The 20,041-nt window shown below is 44.9% G+C and overlaps 1 protein-coding gene across 2 annotated transcripts; it reads right to left on the bottom strand.

Annotated features, from left to right (window-relative positions):
• Positions 1–571: 571 nt before the first annotated feature.
• Positions 572–19,389, bottom strand: oxtra (oxytocin receptor a). 2 transcript variants are annotated; one of them, XM_055647762.1, is made up of 3 exons: positions 19,199–19,389; positions 17,706–18,819; positions 572–958 (listed from the first exon to the last, which is right to left on the bottom strand). In XM_055647762.1, the coding sequence occupies exons 2-3, from the start codon at positions 18,610–18,612 to the stop codon at positions 696–698; spliced, it is 1,170 nt and encodes a 389-aa protein (XP_055503737.1). In that variant the 5' UTR covers positions 18,613–18,819; positions 19,199–19,389; the 3' UTR covers positions 572–695. The 2 variants fall into 2 exon arrangements, with proteins under 2 accessions (XP_055503737.1, XP_055503738.1); XM_055647763.1 differs by lacking the exon at positions 19,199–19,389 and having other exon boundaries at positions 17,706–19,185.
• Positions 19,390–20,041: the final 652 nt, after the last annotated feature.

Raw genomic sequence — 20,041 nt, 5'->3', positions numbered from 1 at the left:
AGTAAGATGGGTCCAGAATATTGTTAACTTCTGGTCTCAACCACAAATTGATGGAAGCAATAAAATAAATCCAGATAAAGCAATACAATAAATACAGATAAAGATGTAGAACAAATAACACAGATAAATTCCTCAGTAATCATAGCATTTTTACCAGTCAATGTTCGCTTCATACCACTGACGATAAGACAATCAGATGGTAGCAAGGTGCAGACAGAGCTAGGCTTCGGTGATATCTGGACTTCAGTCACATCTCAGCCCACCTCTCAAAGTGATGCGGGCATATCAAGTGGGTGCACACTGCAGGCCTATTTCTCATACCCAACAAGTGGCAACTGATCTTGGGGCATCTTTTCTTGCCAAGTCAGCTTCCTATGATCGACTTTGGCCTCCCTGGAGCGAGATTATGTCTTATTGCCTCCACGCCTCCACCCTCAGTGGCTAGTCCTGCTGAGTTAGGAGCGCAACCCACTGCCCCGTGCCATTTCTCTCCTCAGCTGCCAACCACTAGTAGTGAACATGGCATACCCAAAGGAACTAGCTGCTTTAAGGCCAAGCTCTAGCAGTGCATTAAGGGGGATTTGAGAGGAATTAGAACTGATAGCTGGCACAGCATCGTACAGAGCAGGTAAGAGCACAAGGGGAAGGGTCCCAGGGGAAGGGTCCCCGCAGCACCTGGTTGAGAGCGTTCTGGTTTATTGTTCCTCCGGCTGCTGTTGGACTGAGAGGCTCTTCTGACTGCTTGAGCTCTTGAGACTGACGGCAAAGGTGGAGGAGTTGCTCTTCTTGCTGCAGGTCAGCTCGCTGCTGGGCTGCTCGGTTTTTCTGAGCCGGCTGGAACAGCAGAAGAAGCGCTGGACCAGGTCTTGTAGCAGGCGGCCGGTGAAGAACATGTAGATCCAGGGGTTGCAGCAACTGTTGAGGCTTGCCAGGAGCATCGTGATGACAAAGGCCCAGTCTGGGGGAAGACGGAAACAAACATTCTGATGACTCCCTTAACCAACAATTATTACCTCATAATATCTCACTTTAAGCTGGAGTAATTCAGCGGGCCAGGCAGCATCTCTAGAGAGAAGGAATGGGTGACGTTTCAGGTCGAGACCCATCGTTAGACTGTAGAATATTCAAAAGCTGCCCGAAATGTCATCCATTTCCAGAGATTCCGCCTATACCGCTGAGTTATTCCAGCATTTTGTGTCTGTCTTCGGTTTAAACCAGCATCTGCAGTTCCTTCTTACACATATCTCACTTTAAAGTTTGGTTTGTTCCACAGACTAGACTTCAGAGTCTAGTCTCTGAAATCATATTTGAAACTATCAGTTTAGTTTCCAAATTCCAATTGTTAAGACCAACAATTTGAACCTTGAAGACTGAAAAGGGCGAATTTATTATTGGGAACAAGAAAATGGCAGAAGTGAACAGGTGCTTTGGATCCATCTTCACTAAGGAGGACACAAACAATCTCTCTGATATACTAGTGGCCAGAGGATCTAGGGTTATGGAGGAACTGAAGGAAATTCCCATTAGGCAGGAAATTGGTAGACTGATGGGACTGAAGGCTGATATATCCCCAGGGCCTGGTGGTCTGCATCCCATAGAATGGAGCGGCTAGGCTTGTTTACTCTGGAATTTATAACGATGAGAGGATATCTTATTGAAACATATAAGATTATTAAGGGTTTGGACACGCTAGAGGCAGGAAACATGTTCCCGATGTTGGGGGAGTCCAGAACCAGGGGCCACACTTTAAGAATAAGGGGTAAGCCATTTAGAACAGAGATGAGGAAATACTTTTTCACACAGAGAGTTGTGAGTCTGTGGAATTATCTGCCACAGAGGGCATAGGAGGCCGGTTCTCTGGCTGCTTTCAAGAGAGAGTTAGATAGAGCTCTTAAAGATAGTGGTCAAAGGATATGGGGAGAAGGCAGGAACAGGGTACTGATTGTGGACGATCAGACATGATCACATTGAATGGCGGAACTGGATCGAAGGGCCAAATGGCCTACTCCTGCACCTATTGTCTATCTCTATATATAGATAGATAGATAGATAGCCTTTTATTGTCATTCAGACTTAGTCTGAACGAAATTGCAGCAGTCATACATATAATACAATACAATAAAACAACAATAAACACACATTAACATCCACCACAGTGAGTCCACCCAGCATCTCCTCACTGTGATGGAGGCAAAAGTCTTAGGTCGCAGTCTCTTCCCTCCTCTTCTCCCTCTGCGCTGGGGCGATGTGTGTCTTTATATGTTCGCTAAAACGCTACGCGGTAACGTTAAAACGTTCACATATTCTGACTCACATTTTTCCCCTCTAAGCAGTGATCAGCTTCACTTAAGATTTGATGCTATATTTCACGACTTATTGGTGGCGAAAGTTTAAGAAAAAATACAAAACTGCCTTTTAAGCTTCGACTGAGGTGGGTAGCCACGATGGCTCGGGTCAGGGCCCGTTTTACATGCAGAATATTAAACGAGCTTCGAGTGACATCAGGGGGAAGGCCGCATTTAAATTAATGTTCCGCTTTTACCGACCCGGGCTTCTACCCGCGAAGCCCCGGCTGGGATTTTACGCGGCCATTAAGATGGCGGCGGTGAAGGAGACATCGAGACTGCAGCGGTGAAGTTGCGACCATGGGGTCACGCCAGCGGTGAGGCATCGCTTTGTTTAAATGTTTTAAATGACTTTTAAGCCTTTTATTGATTTTTACCTATTATAAACAACTGTAGTCATATTTTTGTTTTTAGTACAATTTTAGTTATTTCAAAGTAGTGGACAAATAAAATTTCATGAACATTTCTTGAGAGGAGATAAATCTCTGGCCTCAGATTCACCGGATCAAGGGCTACCAGGGGACACCCTGGGGAGAGGACACCGGAACTATATTTCCAGCATCCTAGCTGCTGAATGGACCTTGCCACCCAACCCGAGGGTGCAGTTGCTTTGTGAGATTGGCTCACGGACTCAGGCAAGGAAGGATAGCCATGGTTGAACAATAGACATGTCGGACGGAGTACAGTTCAGTTTATTATTGTCACGTGTACCAAGGTAAAGTGAAAAACTCTTTTGTTGCATTGAATCCAATCATGAAAAGACTATACATTATTACAATCAAGTGGGAGCGGCGAGAAGAGGTGAGACTCATCCTTAATTATGCTGGTGGCCTTGCCGAGGCAGTGTGGTGTAGATGGAGTCAATGGAAGGGAGGATGGTTTGTGTGATGGTCTGGGCTGTGTCCACAACGGTGTTGTATTGTGGAGGTTGAGGGGAGACTTGATAGAAGGACCTGTTCCTGTGCTGTACTATTCTATGCTCTTTGTGGACAATGGTTCTGGGCTATGCAATATAATCATTAAGATGTGGACCACTGGCAAAATCAATGGGGGTATTTTCTGAAGAGCCAGAAGCAAGGAACTATGAACTATCAGAGAGCTTTATTAGTCCCTGTAATGAAATCACAGCGATGAAGATGACAACTGGCATTAGCTCAAGGGAGCTGCAAAACAAAGGAGTGGACAATATGTTTCAGTTCTATAGATCACAAATTCTAACCACGGACTCTAGAATACTAACTTCCATCTTAGGCATGACAACAGTGAAGGATGCATTGGGAGGGGAGAGGCACAGACTCACCAGATCAATAAAAAACAAAGCCACAAATGCAAGAGACAAAAGTGGAAAATGCTGGAAGAAATCAGCCAGTTCTGAAGATGGGTCCCTGATCTGAAATGTCTCTCTTTTCACATATACTCCTTGACTGAGTTCCTCCAGCTTTCTGTGCTTTTGTATCACTGTAGATAAAAGGTCTGACTCATAAGAACTTATTGAACAGACTGGGTGTCACTCACTTGAGTATAGCAGATCAGGGGATGATCTAACAACGTTTTTCAGAATATTGAAGGGTTTTGTAGGCAGGGATAGGGAAGCATTTTCTTGGATGTCAGAGTCCAGAATACTGGACCTGAACTAAAACTTGGACATTAAGGGTTGGCAAAAAGAAAACCTTATCATAGCCAGTGAAGATTTGGGAATATCTAATCTTTGGAACCTTGTATCAATTGAAAACTTCAGAACTAAGATGGACAGATTTCTCAGAGGCAGGAATAGATGAGTCAATTGAATAAAGGCATGGCTCAATCCGTGGAAGTTGCATGGTGATGAATGAAGTATTCTTGTTCTTATGCCCAATTTGTCTTAATTGCTGGGAACTGAGTTTAGAAGTTGGAACATTATGCTACAATTGTATAAGATGTTGATGAGAGAGCAATTTGGAGTATTGTGTTCACATTTGGTTCAAGTTCAGGTTTGCCAGGGATCGACCGCAGAGCTCCAACCGTGGGTGCTTGTGGTCTATCACATCGCGGAGCTCAGGGTCTCTGGTCAGAGTCTGACTTCGGGAACTCCAAGCCGCAGGAGCTTCGACCACCCCGACGAGTGAGTTTTGATTGCCTCGACGCGGGAGCTTCGAGTGCTGGCTGGGGGAGCGCCGATGGATGGTTCGACTGCCCCGACTGCTGGAGAAGAAAGAGGAAGAAGAATGGACTTTTTTGCCTTCCATCACAGTGACGAATGTGGGGAATCCCCTGTGGTGGATGTTTATGTTAACTTTAAAGTAGTCGTGTGTCCTGTTGCTTTTTTTTCCGTATGGCTCTATGGTAATTTGCATATCAATGTGCCTTAATTGGTACATGTGACAATAAAAGACCTTTGAGACCTTGTGAAACCTTTGCTTTGGGGAAGATGCCATTAAGCTGGAAAGAGTGCAGGATGAGGAGAAATTATTTTACTCAGAGAGTTGCAAGTCTTTGGAATTCCCCAATACACGTGGTTGTGGATGGCTGGTCCATCACTTTAATTAGGGCTGTGATATATAGAGTTTGGGTGCAACGGGAAAGCGGACAATTAAAATGTCTGGTGGCAAAGTGGATGAGGTACAGTTTCATCCTGAATTTCTAACTGATGGAGTGGCTGCGATGAGCTACGTGGCCTACTCTAGCTTTTATTTCCTATATTCTGAGTTAAGTGGAACCAATCGTGCAGAGCTGAGTGTAGCCTGCACTTTCCTATGTGTGCATCTTTTACCACTGAAGACAAATGTCCCCACCCCCTCTGTAATCCACTCAGCTTCTAGACCTGGTGTACTGACTGACCGAGATGAGGAAAACTTTTTTCACACAGAGAGTGGTGAATCTCTGGAATTCTCTGCCGCAGAAGGTAGTTGAGGCCAGTTCATTGGCTATATTTAAGAGGGGAGTTGGATGTGGCCCTTGTGGCTAAAGGGATCAGGGGGTATGGAGAGAAGGCAGGTACAGGATACTGAGTTGGATGATCAGCCATGATCATGTTGAATGGCGGTGCAGGCTCGAAGGGCCGAATGGCCTACTCCTGCACCTATTTTCTATGTTTCTATGTAGTCTAGCATTCGTTGATCAATGTCGAAACATAACTGAAAAGGTGATGGTAAATGCCATATTACTGTCAATCTCAGATGGTATAATCCTTGATCTCTGACAATATTTAGAAGTTTGATTGAATTGGAAGAGACAAGATTGAGGGGAGATCTCATGTGGGTTTAACATGATTAAAGTAAAAGACAAAAGACAATAGGTGCAGGAGTAGGCCATTCGAGCCATTCAATGTGATCATGGCTGATCATCCCCAATCAGTACCCCGTTCCTGCCTTCTCCCCAAATCCACTGACTCCGCTATTTTTAAGAGCCCTATCTAGCTCTCTCTTGAAAGCATCCAGAGAACCTGCCTCCACTATGGCAGAGAATTCCACAGACTCACCACTCTCTGTGAGAAAAAGTGTTTCCTCGTCTCCGTTCTAAATGGCTTACTCCTTATTCTTAAACTGTGGCCCCTGGTTCTGGACTCCCCCAACATCGGGAACATGTTTCCTGCCTCTAGCATGTCCAAACCCTTAACAATCTTATAGGATTCAATGAGATTCCCTCTCATCCTTCTAAACTCCAGAGTGTACAAGCCCAGCTGCTCCATTCTCTCAGCATATGACAGTCTGAAAGCATTAGATAAGAAGTAATTATCTCCACTGCCATTGAAGGAGGCAATGTTTGAGACTTAAGAACTGGTCACTTGGGCTAAACCGAGAAGCATTTCTCAAATTACAGTTAGACTGTTGGGAAAGTGGAACTCTTCACCTCCAGTGAACTGGAGTAATGCTGGATGACAGAAGCTGTCAGCATCTGCTGGCTATGCTTGTTAGCTATATAGTGTAGTGCAATTTCTAGGACTGTGAGGCATCTTGCTGTTCTCCACAGTATTCCAAAACCAGGTTTATTCATTGTCTTCCACATGACATAGTCGATCGTGACAATAAACAGTAAGGGGGATAGAAGGCAACCTTGTCTTACCCCTGTGACAATGTCAAAGAATTCTGTGTTTCCTGAATCGACCTTGATGCAGCAACTGGATCCCTCGTAAAGGTTCTTGAAGATGTTTATGAAAGCCTCTGGGATGCCATACACTTTAAGAATTTGCCACAGGGTGTCTCTATGTACACTATCGAATGCCTTTATGAAATCAACAAAGTTTATTAGTATTGGCTTCTGAAATTCCAGGCATTGTTCTACCACATTTCGTAACACAAAGATCTGGTAGGTATAGATATCTGGAAATGTCGAGCAAGACCAAGTAGATGAAGTTGTGATTCACGCCCATCATCATTGAGTGGGGTCAAAAACTGATCTGATTCTGTCCGGGAAACTCCCACTTAGCACCTGCTTTATATTGAACATCTGAACTCATTTTACAACTGAATACCTTCAGAAAAAAAGCAAACTGCTGGAGCAACTCAGCAGGTCAGGCAGCATCTGCGGAGAGAAATGGACAGACAATGTTCAGGTTGGGACCCTTCATCAGTCAGAAGAAGAGTCCTGACCCAAAACATAATCTGTTCAATTCACTTCAGAGATAATGCCTGATCCACGAAATTCCTCCAGCAGTTTGTTTTTTTTACTGAAAATTACAGCATCTGCAGTCTCTTGCAGTTTCAGTTGTTTTAGTAACAAAATGACTGCACTGTAAACTTGCCGGATAATTTCCCCTCCTCACGTCCTTCCCCACCATTAATTTAGCCCAGTTATAAATGTAACTGTCCTAAAGCACTAGCTCTGCTTTATTCCCTACAGTTGGTGCATTAGCCCTGGAGTATCACCACAATTTCCGTTTACCACCAACCACAATATTTTGCTTTTATTTAACATCATGCATGTCAGAAGTTGACCTGTTGCACCAGATTATTAATGATCTATGTCACATGAATTACATCTGAGGAAGAGACCCAACCAAAAACGTTGCCTATCCATGTCCTTTAGAGATGCTGCCTGACATGCTGAGCTACTCCAGCACTTTGTGTTTTTGTAAAATACAATTTAACAGCACACCAGAGAATGAAACTTCCTGCCTGTGTTGGAACAGTTGGAACATAAATCAGGTTGGACCCCAACCACACAATTTAGTGCAGAGTGAGGAGGTGCTGAATGTACATTAACGGACTATCAACAGAGGGCAGCAGAGCACAGGAGACCAACTTGCATTGACACCGGTGGGTAGTAGTGGATCAGAAAGGTCCAAATTCAAGTCTCATCCCCAGAGCCAAGCATGTAATCTAGCCTTGCATTTCACAATGGGATTTGGAATAGTTTGATTTTGGTCCTTCTTGTTAAATATTTTATTAGCTTTCGTAATTAAAAACATATTGTTTGAAACATGAAAGTTATGCAAGCTGCATTTTGGGAAATCTAATAGGCGCGGGCAGTGTTTATTTTGTTGACAAAAAGATGCCAGTACGCATATCCCTTCTTCATTTTGGTGTCCATGACAGATTGTTGTTCTTTAAGGGCCTGACTGCCTCATTAATTAAATATATTTTAATTTTTAGACTTTAATAAATTTGTACGTATAATAAGTCAATTTTTAACATTTTAGAAGTGCAGATGTGCCGTATCACTGCATACCATCAGTAAAACACTGGGGGTAGGGCTCAGTGAATGGTATGGCTCTACCACCCACATTACACCATTTAAACAGTAGGGCTGTCAGCAATGTTGATGACCAGAGAGACTGAGAGGTTCTCGACTATTGTTGCTTGAAAATGGCAACACAGGTCGATAGGGTGGTGAAGAAGGCTTATGGCATGCTTGGACACAAGCGTTAGAGACATAATGCTGAAACATTACAGAACACTGTTGAGACTGCACACATAGCATTGTGCGCAGTTCTGGTCACTGCATTGCAGAGAAGGTGTGATTGCACTGGAAAAAGTGCAGAACATTCACCAGAATGTGGCTGAATTGGAGGACTAGTTATTGGGAGAGATTGGTTCAGCTGGACTTACAAAGGAGACTGAGGACTAGGCATGTCAACTGTCCCGTATTTCCCGGGACATCCCGTATATAGGGTTAAATTGGTTTGTCCCATATGTGACCGCCGTTATTTGGCTGCTATTACTTGGGTCGAGGGAACTGTCGAGTTGGAGCACCGTGTCCGCCTCCGCCTCACCAGTCCCGACATAATGCAGCCCATGGAGTGCAGCAGCAGCGCCTCGCGCGTGGCGCCATCGGTCAGTAGCCCGGGCCAGCTGTCCGACCTACGGACCTTCGCTTACCGCCGACACCACCACCCCTCCTTCTCATGGTTGATCATCCGTTCATGAGTTGGATGGGGTGCTGGACTTTGCGTGCAGCAGAACACAAAGCCCAGCCGGTGGGCCAGCTGAGGAGTTTTAAGGAGGCGCAAAGTCTGGCGCCCGGACCAAAATTCCTCAGCTGGCCCGCCGGCTGGACTTTGTGTGCAGTCCAGCACCCGGGCCAACTCATCATTCACTCAGCCATGTCCGAGTCGGTCAACGAATTGCCGTCGGGAATTTGTCCCGTATTTTGACCTTTTGTCCCTTAATTGGGAGTGAGAAAGTTGGCAACCTTACTGAGGACGATCTGATAGAAGTATATAAGACAATGAATGGCATAAGTTTGTTTTTCATAGAATGGAACACGTTATCAGTAAAGATGGTGAATCAACTGTAATGACCACTTTTAAGAGGCGTTTAGACAGAGAGGAATACAGACCTAATGCAAGCAAAATGGTTAGCGTGTGTGGAGAATAGGCAACAGGGGAAATTAGTGTGAGTGATCGGTTTGTTCTGAGAATAAGTTTGCTAACTTTCTCACTCCCAAATATGGGACAAAAGGTCATAATAAGGGAAAAATTCCCAACGGCATTTCGTTGACCGACGGCCCTGGCTGGGTGAATGATGAGTTGGCCCGGGTACTGGTCTGCACACAAAGCCCAGTCTGGCACCCCATCCAACTCATGAATTTATGATCGGCCATGAGAAGGAGTGGTGGTGGTGTTGGCAGTAAGCGAAGGTTGGACAGCTGGTTGGGCTGCCGACCAACTGGGCCGCGGGCAAGGCGCGACTGCATGGGGTGCACTACGTCGGGACGGGAGAGGCGGTCCCCTCGACCTGAGTAGTAGCAGTCAAATACGGGACAAGGGCGGTCCTGTATGTGGCAAACCAATTTAGCCCAATATACGGGATGTTCCGGCTAATACGGGACAGTTGGCAACCCTTTCTGAGAACCACTATAGACTTCTTCTATGTTGTAAGAAAATATGAAAATATTTCTGGCCCAGTTAAAGTTTTTACACACATTTTTGCCAAGCCTTTGAAATATAACCTTATAAATGTCTCAGGAACTGAACTTTGTATTTAAAGTCACACAGCACAGCGATCTTTTAGCCTACTGAGTCCATGCCAACCATCAACCAACATTCAAAAGACTTGTAGGTTTGTAGGTTAATTGGCCTCTATAAATTCTCCATAGCGTGTAGGATGGAACTGGTGTACGGGTGATCATTGGTCCGCGCAGACACGGTGGGCCAGTAAGAAAATGTGGATTTCGTGACCACATATAGGGAGGCCATTTGGCCCATGGATCTCTGTTGACAATGTTATCCCTTTCTCCATTAATACTCCCCACATTCCCAACAACTCCCGCCAGATTCTACCTCCCACCTTAACGGTAGGGGCAATTTATAGCAACCAATTAACCTTCTAACCCACACTTCCTCAGGATGTGGGTGGAGGCCGTAGCCATCGGAAGAAACCCATAAACACAGGAAATTTCCCTCGTGCACATGGGAAATCTTAATTAACTTAATTGAAAAGATGTCCTATTGAGGGATCGGAACAGAACAAAAACTATAACTTTCTCATAGCATTTGTGAAAATGTAGTTTCTGATTTAAAAACAAGCACCAACTAAAACCAGTTATTTGATCTTTTAGTACCTTGAATTACTCATATATTAATTATTTCTACATAAGTAATTCAAGATAATTCAAACTTTGCTGCCTTCCCTCACAGTGGGAAACGTTGATCCCGCTGTGGGGGGATGTTTTTTATGTTTAATGTTAAATTCTATAATGTTGCCGAACAGGCTTGCTATATTTACATTGTTTTCTTTTGCACATTTATGGCCTGGTTTACTTGGAATATTTGATAACTTATTGTATATTATTATGGTTGCATCTACATTATTATGGTTACATCGACAGTCCCGGGATGGCGGGATTGTCATATGCTGAGAGAATGGAGCAGCTGGGCTTGTACACTCTGGAGTTTAGAAAGATGAGAGGGTATCTCATTGAAACATATAATGCCCCTGTCCCACTTAGGAAACCTGAACAGAAACCTCTGGAGACTTTGCGCCCCACCCAAGGTTTCCATGCGGTTCCCGGAGGTTGCAGGTGGTTGACGGAGGTTGCAGGTAGTGGAAGCAGGTAAGGAGACCGACAAAAACCTCTGGGAACCTCTGGGATGAATTTATTGAACTGTTGTATCATTGGGTTAGGGAAATACCTGTTATGTATGGGGTTAATCGATATCTGGAATTGGGTGATTAAGAGACCACCCCCAAGTGGTTCGGCACCTTGAGGTCCCGGGACATATAAAAGTCCGCAGCCATGAGGCTCAGCGTTGATCTTCTGGAAGAGCGCTCAGGACCGTCTGAAGAAGGGTTTCGGCCCGAACGTCGCCTATTTCCTTCGCTCCATAGATGCTGCTGCACCCACTGAGTTTCTCCAGCAATTTTGTGTACCTTCGATCTTCCAGCATCTGCAGTTCCTTCTTGAACAACATGTATTGTGGGTTTGTTTGCTTTAACTATTTAATCTGTCTTGCTCATTTAAACTGAACTATTTTTCTTTGGTCAGCGCACATTGTTTACATTTTCTTAGTGGATTCGTCGATGGAGTAACCATTCAGAAATTTATATTTTGCTCATTTTAATTCCTTGCGAGGCAATTATTTACTTCATTTCATCCTTGAGCATCGATTAGTTAGAGTTGATCATTATGCATTGTGTTATATTGGTAGTGCCTTACTTTTGAAAGATATTTGTTCTGTGGGAAATGACTAGGACTAATCATTTACTTCAATATAATCCTGTTCCAAAAAGTGCTCATTGACTGCCTCTCTGGGGAAAATGTTTGGTATGTGATTTTAAACATTTCTCTGACCGACTCTCCAATGCAATAATCTCTCTCACAACTGCATTTCACTGTAGTGACTCACTTCACAGGTCTTCCTGTAGATTTACGAGAGCTCACCTACAGTATCCTAATATCCCTACCGTTAATGCATATTAATTTGTTTGGTTTCATTTTATTTGTCGTTTTGCCAATGTATTTATCCTAGTCAGCAATGTAAACTTTATTATCTTCTACTAAACTGCTGTTGGAGAAAGTATGTTAATTTAATGTTTGTATTAATCCTCTCGCATAATCCCATTTAATTACTTGTACATACATCTTATTACACAATTGGCTACAGCTGCATTTTCTTTCTCCCCTGTTCATGTGACTAAACCAGTTGTCTGAGAGCATTGTTAATTCCATGTTAAGAAAATATTACAGATTAATCTAACTTTCCTGGGGGGGGAATTACATTTGTAACAGTTGCACAATTCTATAAGTACCAACTCAAATAAACAATAATGAGGTGCACACATTTCTTTTAGGTGACCGTTAACTGGATAGATTATATCTGAGACTTATTTAAACATCCTATGTAAAGGACTTCAAGGAATAACCCACCAGAATAGCAAGGGAATGGCCAGAAATCCAACAATGTGAGATTTGACAGAATTTATATAGAACTTTGCTAAACAAGGGATCTGATCAAGTCTTCTGTTAGCTTTACTTATTCTGGACCCTTCAGCTCAAAGGATATGTGCCATTGAGTTTCTGAAAATGCTGGCTGACTATTGCTTCTCAAGAGAAATAGACTGTCTGGGATTTGAATAAAGCATGACCAAAAAAGGGATTACTTTCACCGATGAGATTTAAGGATTGGGAAAATAAAAGGGGAAAGACTTAGAAAAAGAATTGGAAGAAATAAATTCATTACCCAATTGGGTCCAGGAAGTGAAGCTAGGGTATGGGAAAAGAACAGAATGGGAGAGAAAGAAAATACAGTACATTGCTCCCTGTGATATTGAAGGACTGCGTTCATAAAAAACTGGTCATATTGTGATTTTCCGTAACATAAACCCTTGACAAAAATGACATTTGTCGTTTCTTTATCGTTTTGTTTCCATGTAGTAATTTTTTTCGCACGTAATTCTGTAAAAATTCAACTTTGTAAATTTATAAATGATTATGATTTGTGAATTCTGTTAGGGTGAATTTACACGACCTGAACGCTGTAACAGAGGGCTTCCGTCGTTTGAGGACGAGTTCATTTAATTGCTGATTGTTTTAAATTTTTAAATAATTGACGACCTGACACTAGGCATTCATTACATTACGTTTCCACTCCACAGAAATAGATTGGACATCATTAACCCGTATTAAAGGTGAATGGAAGCTTTACGTAACCAGCCCTGTGGCAGGTTTAATCTTACACGCTCCAGACACAACGCAATAACATATGTCAATGATGTGGCACTTTGCAGAACAACATTTAGCTAAGAAAGGAGTGGAAAATACTCAACAACACTTGGATGTTAGAATTCAACTGCACATCTGCCTCTTTCCTGAAATTGTGGCACATTTTACACATAAATAACACAAATTCACTGTTATTTTGACAGCAAAACCTGGCCCAATTATGCGTTGTTTATTATGAAACTTTGGCCCAAATGTTGCATTGAGTAAGCCACTTGTATCATGCGCCATTGATTAGACTTTATCTGCACCTTTTAACTACATTTCTCTTTCCTCTGTAAGATGTTGCTAACGTAAACTTAGTGGAGTATCTTGGACCACGGCCAATGGAGGAATTGGGGGCATTGAAAGCCAACGTCAGTAAATCCTTCAGAGAGGTGAACCCTCAAAAAGCGCCTGGACCTGATGGTATACCCGGTCGTGTTCTAAAAACCTGTGTGGACCAACTGGCTGGATTTTTTATGGACCTTTTCAACCTCTCACTTCTGAAGTTTGAGGTTCCCACCTGCTTTAAAAGGGCATCAATTATACCGGTGCCCAAGAAGAGCAAGGTGACGTGCCTCAATGACTATCGACCAGTGGCACTAACGCCGGTGGTGATGAAGTGCTTTGAGAGGTTGATCATGGAGCAAATCAACTCCAACCTCGACAAAAAGCTGGATCCACTGCAGTTCGCTTACCGCCACAACAGATCAACGGTGGATGCGATCTCGCTGGCCCTCCACTCCACTCTGGACCACTTGGACAACAAAAACTCATATGTCAGGCTGTTATTCATTGATTACAGCTCGGCATTTAACACAATCATTCGCACCAAGCTGGTTACCAAACTCACAGAACTGGGTCTCTGCGCATCCCTCTGCAATTGGATCCTCGACTTCCTCATTCACAGACCACAGTCAGTTCGTATTGGTGGAAATGTGTCAGCCTTGGTAACAATCAGCACGGGAGCTCCTCAAGGCTGCGTGCTTAGCCCCCCCCCACTGTATACTCATGACTGCGTAGCCGGTTATAGTGCGAACTCCATCATCAAGTTCGCTGACAATACCACTGTTGTGGGACGTATCATTGATGGGGACGAGTCAGAGTATAGAAGTGAGATCGACCGACTGACCAAATGGTACCAGCACAATAACATGGCCCTCAACACCAGCAAAACCAAGGAACTGATTGTTGACTTTGGAAGGGGTAGGATGGGACCCACAGTCTCATCTATATCAACGGGTCGATGGTGGAAAGGGTCAAGAGCTTCAAATTCCTGGGCGTGCATATCTCTGAAGATCTTTCCCGGTTGGAGAACACTGATGCAATCATAAAGAAAGCACATCAGCGCCTCTACTTCCTGATTAAATAAAACCAGGCAAATGAAACCAGGTTCTCACTGTGACCTGCATGGGTTTTCTCTGGATGCTCCGAATTCCTCCCACACTCCAAAGACATACAAGTTTGTAGGTTAAATGGCTTTGCTAAAATTGTAAAATGTCCCTAGTGTGTGTAGGATAGTGCTAGTGTATGGGGGTCACTGGTTGGCATGGACTCAGTGTGCTGAAGGGCTTGTTTCTGCACTGTACCTCTAAACTAAACTAAACGGGAAGGGTCTTGCCTAATATCAGATGGAAACATTAGCATGCGCAACCAGGCTGGATTCCGCCAGGGAAAGTCAACAACAGGACAACTGCTGAACCTTACTCAGCACATTGAAGATGGCTTCGAGGGGAAGCTGATCACAGGTGCAGTATTTGTAGACCCGTCCGCAGCATATGACACTGTAAACCACCGTACCATGAAAGCCAAACTGCACCAAACACTACAGGAGTCTCATCCTGTCCAGTTCATCATGACAATGATGGAGAACCGCCACTTCTTCGTATGCTTGAATGGTCAGGACAGCCGTTGGAGATGCCAAAAGAATGGTCTACCACAGGGCAGTGTCCTTGCCCCAATGTTGTTCAATATATACACCAATGACCAACCCATCACCCCGAAATCTAGGTCATTTCTGTATGTTGATGAATTGTGCATCGCAACGCAATCCTCAGACTTCAGCCAGATTGAGACCGTACTAGAGGCTGCTCTGCAGAATATGACAACATACCACCAACAGAACTCTCTGCGCCCAAACCCAACACCTCCACCTCCGGAACCGGGATGCGAAACGTCAGGATCCAGGCCTTTGGATTTATGAGGTAGCAGTTCTAACTACTGCACCGTTCTGTCGCCTGATGGTCATGTGCTTACTTGCGCTTAGGGCGTGAAGTCTAAGTCTAAGTTAACGTAAAATGCCAGTACATTTGAGAATAAATTAATTTACAGCTGCTCAATATTTACAACGTAAAATGACCAAAACATTTATGTAAGAGTCAGTTAAGATGACTCTTACATAGACAACACAACAAGCATTAGCAATACAAAGTAGATTAAATTGGCCAAAGCAGTGTAAAACAGTGTAATATTTTAAACTCAGGCACTAGAAACTGCAGTTGCTCTAATCTTGAGCAACAAAGCGCGGGAGGAACTCAACAGGTCAGGTAGTATCTGTGCAGGGAATGAATTGAGGACTTTTTGAATGTGGACACTCTTCAGACTGATTGGAATAAGAGGGGGCGAGAAGCTGGAAATGAAAGGTGGAGCTGGAACAGTCTAACAAGTGATAGGAGAATTTATAAGAAGGAACTGCAGATGCTAGCTTACACCGAAGATAGACACTAAATGCTGGAGTAACTCGGTGGGTCAGGCACATCTTTGGAGAAAAGGAATTGGTGACGTTTCTGGTTGAGACCTTTCTTCAGACTCATACTGATAGGAAGATACAGGTGACTGGGTGTGATGACAGATAGGTGGAGTACGTGACAAAGCTCAAGATGTAAGAAAGACAAAAGTTTGTCAGAGAAGAAAAGATGAGGAGTGAAATATAAAGATGGAGGGAGAGACATGGGTGAAAGGGGACCTTTTCATCTCCCCTCTCCCATCAGGCAAGATCAACAGAAGTTTGAAAACACACAGCTCCAGATTCGGGAACAATTTCTTCCCAGCTGTTATCAGTCAACTGACCAGTCCTCTCATCATCTAGAGTGCGGTTCTGACTTCACATCTAACTCATTGGAGACCCTTGATGTGAATTTATCAACGTTATATCTTGCAGTGTACACTGAATGTTGTACACTTTATCCTTTATCCGTGCACTGTGGATTGTAGTCTTTCCTCTGACTGGGTCCCCACTCTCTCACCAAAGAGACAGATGCGCTGTTGTTCATTTTGACCATTTGATGAATATCTACAAATAGGGCAGTTTATTGTGTTTCAGGTACACAGGCACCATTAGGCATCTTAAAGAAAGACTACTAAGGAATTGACAGATTATACCACAGAAGTTAGTCGAGATTTATATATCAGAACACCTCATGGTGGAGGATCGTACAAGCTTAGTAATAGCACTCTAATTTTGTGATAAATTAATTGGCAATTGCAGTAAAAAATCTCACTAGCTTGCCACTCTTACATGCAATAATAGTTCTTTAATCGAAGGAAAAGTAGTAAATAATAATCTAGGCAAAGAACTGCAGATTCTGCTTTATAAAAAAGACACAAAGACTCAACTAGTCAGGCAGCATAAAATAACGATGCTTTTTGGGGGGAATTATTTGCACTGCTTTATATAAGATTTTAGATTTGTGATTATGCCAATACATTTACACATTTTCCACCCATGTTTTAATTACACTGCAATCAATTGGTATATACCATGTTTACAATCAATCCACATTAGCTGTGCACTCAATGTCATTAGTTTGTCAATGCTGTGTGCACACCAAGTAGCTATGATGATAAGCGACAATCAAAGGACCAACCAGTAAACAATATATAATGAATTAGCATTCATTTTAAATAGGCAGTAAGCAATGTGAGAATATCAGTGTTAGTCTGTAAATTGTGTGAGTAGGTGACATATAATTAACCACCTCACCTATAATAAATATCAGAATGTCATATTGAGATATTAGCTCAAAACATAATCAAAACCAATCAAACCAATTTATGGATTAAAAAAACAATTAACTAGCATAGCGTAATTGGAATAATACTGAAGAAGGTCTCGACCCCAAACGTCACCTATTCCTTCTCTCCAGAGATGCTGCCTGTCCCGCTGAGTTACTCCAGCTTTTCCGTGCCCATCTTTGGAATAGTATAACCGATATGTGTCGGGATAGCTAGTATATACAACTATCAGTATAACTAATACACGACAATAACATATCCGCGAATTCCATTACTATGAAGCCGTTTAATATAAATAAATCACGAATTATACTGTTAGTATAAATAACGCGTGGCTACTTTGACATCTAATTTGTCAGTACATATAAGACATTGATTTAGAATTAGTCAAAATGTGTATAATAACCGAACATTATACACAAGATAGGCACGAAATGCAGGAGCAACACAGCGGGTCCGCTGAGCTCCGGCGTTTTGTGTCTATCTTCGGTGTAAACCAGCATCTGTAGTTCCTTCCTACACGTTGTACAGAAGAATCAGCACGGTTCCCAGATGCGAAGATAAGGGCGATATCTATGAGTGTAGCCTGTTTCGTGACCCGTCTTATTGATAGAATATTGAACTCACTTCGCCTCTCGCCCGCCCGCTGTTAACCAGGAACGGGATGGGTGTGCGGGCTGGACGGTCCCGCTCGCACTAACCTGAGTCCCATTGACATCAACTTACTCTCTTGAGGAGCCTGGCGGTCCCAGACTTTCCACATCTGCACGACGAAGAACGGCGTCCAGCACACAACATAAGCCAGGACTATGACGAAGGTCATCTTGACGGTCCTGATCTTGGCACGGGTTATGATCCTCACGCTGCTGACTCGGGAAAACATCACCCCTCCTCTCGACGCCTTGGCCTCCCTGCGGGTCTTCAGCTTCACGTTCTGCCAGATCTTGAAGCTGATCAGGGAGTAGCAGACGATCAGGAGGATGACCGGGATGACATAGACGGAGAGGGTGATCCAGGTGATGTACGCCTTGGCACCCCAGGGCTCCACAAAGTGACCCCAACAGTCGTAAATGCCGGGCGCCACCTCCGTGAGGGAGAAGATGAAGACCTGGGGGAGGCTGAAGATAAGGCTGATGAGCCAGGAGGAGACCACGAAGGCTCGGTTGGAGCGCTGGTGCAGGGACATCAAGGGTTGGCAGATGGTCATGCAGCGGTCGATAGACATAACGATGAGGAGGTAAGTGGAGGCGAACATCCCAACCACCTGAAGGTACTTCACCGTCCTGCACACAAAGTCGGGCGCGTAGAACCTGAATGTGATGTCCCAGATGAGCTGCGGGAGGACCTGGAAGACCGCGACCACCAGGTCGGCGATGCTCAGATGCTTAACGAAGAAGTTGACTCTGGAGGACTTGTGGCGGTTGGAGTAGATGGCCAACAGGACGCCGATGTTGCCGCCGAGGGCCAGGATCAAGATGACGGCGAGCACGGTCACCTCCAGCCGCGCCACCACCTCGTCTCTGGGGGGGATGTGGGCCGAGCGGTTACAGGTGGCCGTGGTGTTGTCCAGCAGAGAGTCCCAGCCACTGGCGGAGACATTGCCCGGGCCCAGCGCTCCGCACACTGCCTCCATCCGCTCTCAACTGCGTCCTCACTCACCCCTGCATCTATCTATCTATCTATCCTCTTCTCTCTCCGCCCGGCTCTTCTGCCCCACCCGCCGGGTAGCGAGTTTAATGGGAACTTTCTCCTGTTCCAACGCGGTAATCGAGTCCGGGGTCTGCTGCTGCTCAAACCTCCCCGGGATGACCACACTTCAACCAACGCGCGTCCAACGAGGCTGTAAAAAGAAACATTCTGTCACCCCGCTTTGCTTTAACCTAGAGACCGCAAACAACAAGATCAGACCCAGTTACACGAAACTCCCCTTCCTCCCAATGGCTGGACTGGTTATTCTGGGAAGTTACCCACACCATCCTCTCCTCCCAACGAAGTGACCCTCCTGCACTCATACAAACAGGAGCTGGAATCTGGACTCCCGTCTTTCATTTCTCTATCTTTTAAAGGGAAACAATTTCGAGCTTTTCCAATTATTTGAAACTTGAACACGGGTCTTAGTTATCGGTAGAAGCCGAGAACCGAGAGCCATGTCAACCCTGACCCAACGTCCGCCTGCCACCTCTCGCCATTCAACGAAAATGGGGTATTTTCAGACTTACCTGCTTGTGCCGGCTTTTGGCGTGAAGAGGCAGCGCAGGACTTGAACCTGTTTCCCTGAATCCTTAACCCCTGTGAACTGCGAGCGGGTGAGTTCCAGAGAGAAGCAGAGCAGGGATCGTCTGTATCACTGCACGGAGTTATGTTTTCTTTGCCGGGCTGGGGATTCGGGGATTCGGGGATTGGGGGTGATTGTTTTTGCTCTCGGTTTGCTGTTAACTGGAAGCAGACCAGGAGGTTGCGCGGACTAACCTAATGAGCTTCCAGCTCCCAAATATATAGCAGTTTGGGGAGATGGGTGGGGAGGAGACACGCATTGGCGGTGCAGCGACCCTTCGACAGGGGGAGCCAGGGCCACGCAAAGCCCGGCCGGAGCACTGAAGCTTCGGTTCTCCCCGCATGGGGAAAGGTGGGCAAGGAGAGGAGAGGGGGGAGGGGAGGGGAGGGGAGGAGGGAGGGGGGGGGGGGGGGGGGGGGGGGGGGGGGGGGGGGGGCAAGGAATAGCGCTGGGAAGGTAGAGGTGAAGATTGAGGGAGTGGGAATGAGGGAAACAACGGGGAGGGGGAGGAAGAGGTTGGAGATAAGGATAAAGACACGTTAAGCAATGGGGCAGTATGCACACGGTGGGCCGAAGGGTCTGTTTCTGTGCTGAATGTCTCCATAGAAACACCAGCCTCAAGCCATTCAATATGATGACGGATTATCTCAATTGCCTCAACTCTTCAATGAGGTTGAGGGTACAACGGAGTGAGGGGGCAAGAGGGGGGGGGGAGGGGGGGGACGAGTGAGGTGGAGTGAGACGGAACAAGGAATCAAGGAGGGTGAGGATGAGGAGAGGAACTGGA

The sequence above is a fragment of the Leucoraja erinacea genome, chromosome 16 (assembly GCF_028641065.1).
Source record: "Leucoraja erinacea ecotype New England chromosome 16, Leri_hhj_1, whole genome shotgun sequence".
Lineage (NCBI taxonomy): Eukaryota > Metazoa > Chordata > Chondrichthyes > Rajiformes > Rajidae > Leucoraja > Leucoraja erinaceus.
Note: the sequence above shows the minus strand (reverse complement) of the source record. Positions and strands in the feature narration are given on the sequence as shown.